Below are 5,068 nucleotides of genomic sequence, written 5' to 3' on the forward strand. Positions count from 1 at the left end.
AGGGAAAGGCTTGTACTTAAATGCTGAGGCGGTCTCATGTTCGTAACTGTTCAGAAAAACCTGCAAAGAGCTGTGTTTCCTGCCTTTCTCACCTTGGGACCTCTTGCCAACAGGACTATGATGCAATGGTGAAGCTGGTAGAAACACTGGAAATGCTGCCGACGTGTGATTTGGCTGACCAGCATAACATTAAATTCCACTATGCATTTGCCCTGAATAGGTAAGAGTGATAATGTGCGTATACAGTTTTGAAACATGCCAGCTGTTAAATTGTTTCCTTCTTTCGTTCAGACCTCATTGAGTATGAGCCAGATCATGAGCTGAATGCTAAAGTTAAGAAAATGGACAAGGCATGATCTTAACCTTCAGGGACTTTGTCTTTGGAACATATATTCTAGCTCTGAGATCAGACACGTAACTAAATACATACAGCTCAGAATGATAAATATCTTAATGAATATCAAAGCATAGTAGAGGGAGGAAGGCATTTTGCTTTGGGGTTTTAAAGAAGCTTCTCTGGGGTCTTTGGGGCTGTTTTATTTTTTCCCCAGCATCTTCATTGGAGTATAATTGCTCTACAGTGGTGCGTTAGCTCCTGCTGTATAACAGAGTGAATCAGCCATAGTTACACACATATCCCCATATCCCCTCCCCCTTGTGTCTCCCTCCCACCCTCCCTATCCCACCCCTCTAGGTGGTCACAAAGCACCGAGCTGATCTCCCTGTGCTATGCAGCTGCTTCCCACCAGCCATGCATTCTACATTTGGTAGTGTAGAAGTCCATGCCGCTCTCTCACCTCGTCCCAGCTTACCCTTCCCCCCTCCCCATGTCCTCAAGTCCAGTCTCCACGTCTGCGTCTTTATTCGTGTCCTGCTCCTAGGTTCTTCAGAACCATTTTTTTTAGATTCCATATATATGTGTTAGCATGCGGTATTTGTTTTTCTCTTTCTGACTTACTTCACGCTGTATGACAGACTCTAGGTCCATCCACCTCACTACAAATAACTCAGTTTCATTTCCTTTTATGACTGAGTAATATTCCATTGTATATATGTGCCACATCTTCTTTATCCATTCATCAGTCAGTGGACACTTAGGTTGCTTCCATGTCCTGCCTATTGTAAATAGTGCTGCAGTGAACATCGTGGTACATGACTCTTTTTGAATTATGGTTTTCTCAGGGTATATGCCCAGTAGTGGGATTGCTGGGTCGTATGGTAGTTCTATTTTTAGTTTTTTGAGGAACCTCCATACTGTTCTCCATAGTGGCTGTATCAGTTTACATCCCACCAACAGTGCAAGAGGGTTGCCTTTTCTCCACACCCTCTGCAGCATTTATTGTTTGTAGACTTTTTGATAATGGCCATTCTGACCCGTGTGAGGTGATACCTCATTGTAGTTTTCATTTGCATGTCTCTAATGATTAGTGATGTTGAACATCCTTTCATGTGTTTGTTGGCAATCTGTATATCTTCTCGGAAGAAATGTCTGTTTAGGTCTTCTGCCCATTTTGGGATTGGGTGGTTTGTTTTTTTGATATTGAGCTACATGAGCTGCTTGTAAATTTTGGAGATTAATCCTTTGTCAGTTGCTTCATTGGCAAATATTTTCTCCCATTCTGAGGGTTGTCTTTTCGTCTTGTTTATGGTTTCCTTTGCTGTGCAGAAAGCTTTGAAGTTTCATTAGGTCCCATTTGTTTATTTTTGGTTTTGTTTCCCTTTCTCTACGGGGTGGGTCAAGAAGGATCTTGCTGTGATTTATGTCATAGAGTGTTCTGCCTATGTTTTCCTCTAAGAGTTTTATAGTGTCCAGTGTTACATTTAAGCCTCTAATCCGTTTTGAGTTTATTTTTGTGCATGGTGTTAGGGAGTGTTCTAATTTCATTCTTTTACATGTAGCTGTCCAGTTTTCCCAGTACCACTTATTGAAGAGGCTGTCTTTTCTCCATTGTATATTCTTGCCTCCTTTGTCAAAGACAAGGTGACCATATGTGCGTGGGTTTATCTCTGGGCTTTCTGTCCTGTCCCATGGATCTGGTTTTCTGTTTCTGTGCCAGTATCATACTGTCTTGATTACTGTAGCTTTGTAGTATAGTCTGAAGTCCGGGAGCCTGATTCCTCCAGCTCCATTTTTCCTTCTCAAGATTGCTTTGGCTATTCGGGGTCTTGTATGTTTCCATACAAATTCGGAAATTTTTTGTTCTAGTTCTGTGAAAAATGCCAGTGGTACTTTGATAGGGATTGCAGTGAATCTGTAGATTGCTTTGGGTAGTAAAGTCATTTTCACAGTGTTGGTAATTCCAATCCAAGAACATGGTATATCTCTCCATCTGTTTGTATCATCTTTAATTTCTTTCATCAGTGTCTTATAATTTTCTCCCTACAGGTCTTTTGTCTCCTTAGGTAGGTTTATTCTTAGGAATTTTATTTTTTGCAATGGTAAATGGGAGTGTTTCCTTAATTTCTCTTTCAGATTTTTCATCATTAGTGTATAGAATGCAAGAGATTTCTGTGCATTAATTTTTTAGCCTGCTAGTCTACCAAATTCATTGATTGGCTCTAGTAGTTTTCTGGTAGCATCTTTAGGATTCTCTATGTATCATATCATGTCATCTGCAAACAGTGACAGTTTTACTTCTTCTTGGATTCCTTTTATTTCTTTTTCTTCTCTGATTGCTGTGGCTAAAACTTCCAAAACTGTGTTGAATAACAGTGGTGAGAGTGGGCAACCTTGTCTTGTTCCTGATCTCAGTGGAAATATTTTCAGTTTTTCACCATTGAGAACGATGTTGGCTATGGGTTTGTCATATATGGCCTTTACCATGTTGAGGTGAGTTCCCTCTATGCCTGCTTTCTGGAGGGTTTTATCATATGTGGCTGTTGAATTTTGTCAAAAGCTTTTTCTGAATCTCTTGAGGTGATCATATGGTTTTTCTCCTCCAGTTTGTTAACATGGTGTATCACATTGATGGATTTGCGTTTATGAGGAATCCTTGCATTCCTGAGATAAACCCCACTTGGTCATGGTGTATGTTTCTTTTAATGTGCCGTTGGATTCTGTTCACTAGTATTTTGTTGAGGATATTTGAATCTATGTTCATCAGTGATATTGGCCTGTAGTTTTCATTTTTTGTGACTTCATTGTCTGGTTTTGGTATGAGGGTGATGGTGGCCTCATAGAATGAGTTTGGCAGTGTTCCTCCCTCTGCTGTATTTTGGAAAAGTTTGAGAAGGACAGGTGTTAGCTCTTCTCTAAATGTTTCATAGAACTCGCCTGTGAAACTGTCGGGTCCTGGGGTTTTGTTTGTTGGAAGGTTTTTAATCACAGTTTCGATTTCAGTGCTTCTGATTGGCCTGTTCGTATTTTCTGATTCTTCCTGGCTCAGTCTCGGAAGGTTGTGCTTTTCTAAGAGTCTGTCCATTTCTTCCAGGTTGTCCATTTTATTGGCATATAGTTGCTTGTAGTAATCTCTCATGATCCTTTGTGTTTCTGCAGTGCCAGTTGTTACTTCCCCTTTTTCATTTCTAATTCTGTTGATTTGAGTCTTCTCCCTCTTTTTCTTGATGACTCTGGCTAATGGTTTATCAATTTTGCTTATCTTCTCAAAGAACCAGCTTTTAATTTTATTGATCTTTGCTGTCGTTTCCTTCATTTGTTTTTCATTTATTTCTGATCTGATCTTTATGATTTCTTTCCTTCTGCTAACTTTGGGTTTCTTTTGTTCTTCTTTCTCTGATTTCTTTAGGTGTAAGTTTAGTTGTTTAGTTGTTTATTTGAGATGTTTCTTGTTTCTTGAGGTAGGATTGTATTGCTATAAACTTCCCTCTTAGAACTGCTTTTGCTCCCTCGCATAGGTTTTGGGTCATCGTGTTTTCATTGTCACTTGTTTCTAGGCATTTTTTTATTTCCTCTTTGATTTCTTCAGTGATCTCTTGTTCATTTAGTAGCGTATTTTTTAGCCTCCATATGTTTGTATGTTTTACAGTTTTTTTTCCTGTAATTGATATCTAGTCTTGCAGCATTGTGGTTGGAAAAGATACTTGATACGATTTCAGTTTTCTTAAATTTACCAAGGCTTGATTTGTGACCCAGGATATGGTCTATCCTGGAGAATGTTCCATGAGCACTTGAGAAGAAAGTGTATTCTGTTGTTTTTGGATGGAATGTCCTATAAATATCAATTAAGTCCATCTTGTTTAATGTATCATTTAAAGCTTGTGTTTCCTTATTTATTTTCATTTTGGATGGTCTGTCCATTGGTGAAAGTGGGGTGTTAAAGTCCCCTACTATTACTGTGTTCTTCTCGTTTTCCCCTTTTATGGCTGTTAGTATTTGCCTTATGTATTGAGGTGCTCCTCTGTTGGGTGCATAAATATTTACAATTGTTATATCTTCTTCTTGGATTGATCCCTTGATCATTATGGAGTGTTCTTCTTTGTGTCTTGCAGTAGTCTTTATTTTAAAGTCTATTTTGTCTGATATGAGAATTGCTGCTCCAGCTTTCTTTTGATTGCCATTTGCATGGAATATCTTTTTCCATCCCCTCACTTTCAGTCTGTATGTGTCCCTAGGTCTGAAGTGGGTCTCTTGTAGACAGCATATATGCGGGTCTTGTTTTTGTATCCATTCAGCCAGTCTGTGTCTTTTGGTTAGAGCATTTAATCCATTTACATTTAAGGTAATTGTTGATATGTTCCTATGACCATTTTCTTAATTGTTTTGGGTTTGTTATTGTAGGTCTTTTCCTTCTCTTGTGTTTCCTGCCTAGCGAACTTCCTTTAGCATTTGTTGTAAAGCTGGTTTAGTGGTGATGAATTCTGTAAACTTTCGCTTGTCTGTAAAGGTTTTAATTTCTCCGTCAAATCTGAATGAGATCCTTGCTGGCTAGAGTAATCTTGGTTGTAGGTTTTTCCTTTTCATCACTTTAAGAATGTTCTGCCACTCCCTTCCGGCTTGCACAGTTTCTGTTGAAAGATCAGCTGTTAACCTTATGGGGATTCCCTTGTATGTTATTTGTTGCTTTTCCCTTGCTGCTTTTAATATGCTTTCTTTGTATTTAATTTTTGA

At 38.9% G+C, this 5,068-nt stretch overlaps 1 protein-coding gene across 1 annotated transcript in view; it reads left to right on the forward strand.

The window, feature by feature from the left end:
* Positions 1 to 5,068, forward strand: part of MAP3K15 (mitogen-activated protein kinase kinase kinase 15) — a 156,330-nt gene that overhangs the window by 58,279 nt on the left and 92,983 nt on the right. Inside the window, exon 6 of the mRNA XM_007469314.1 lies at positions 114 to 220. Within this exon, the coding sequence (XP_007469376.1) occupies positions 114 to 220 (107 nt within the window). The remainder of the gene's footprint in view (positions 1 to 113; positions 221 to 5,068) is intronic.

Source organism: Lipotes vexillifer, unplaced genomic scaffold, assembly GCF_000442215.2.
Source record: "Lipotes vexillifer unplaced genomic scaffold, Lipotes_vexillifer_v1.1 scaffold1442, whole genome shotgun sequence".
NCBI lineage: Eukaryota > Metazoa > Chordata > Mammalia > Artiodactyla > Lipotidae > Lipotes > Lipotes vexillifer.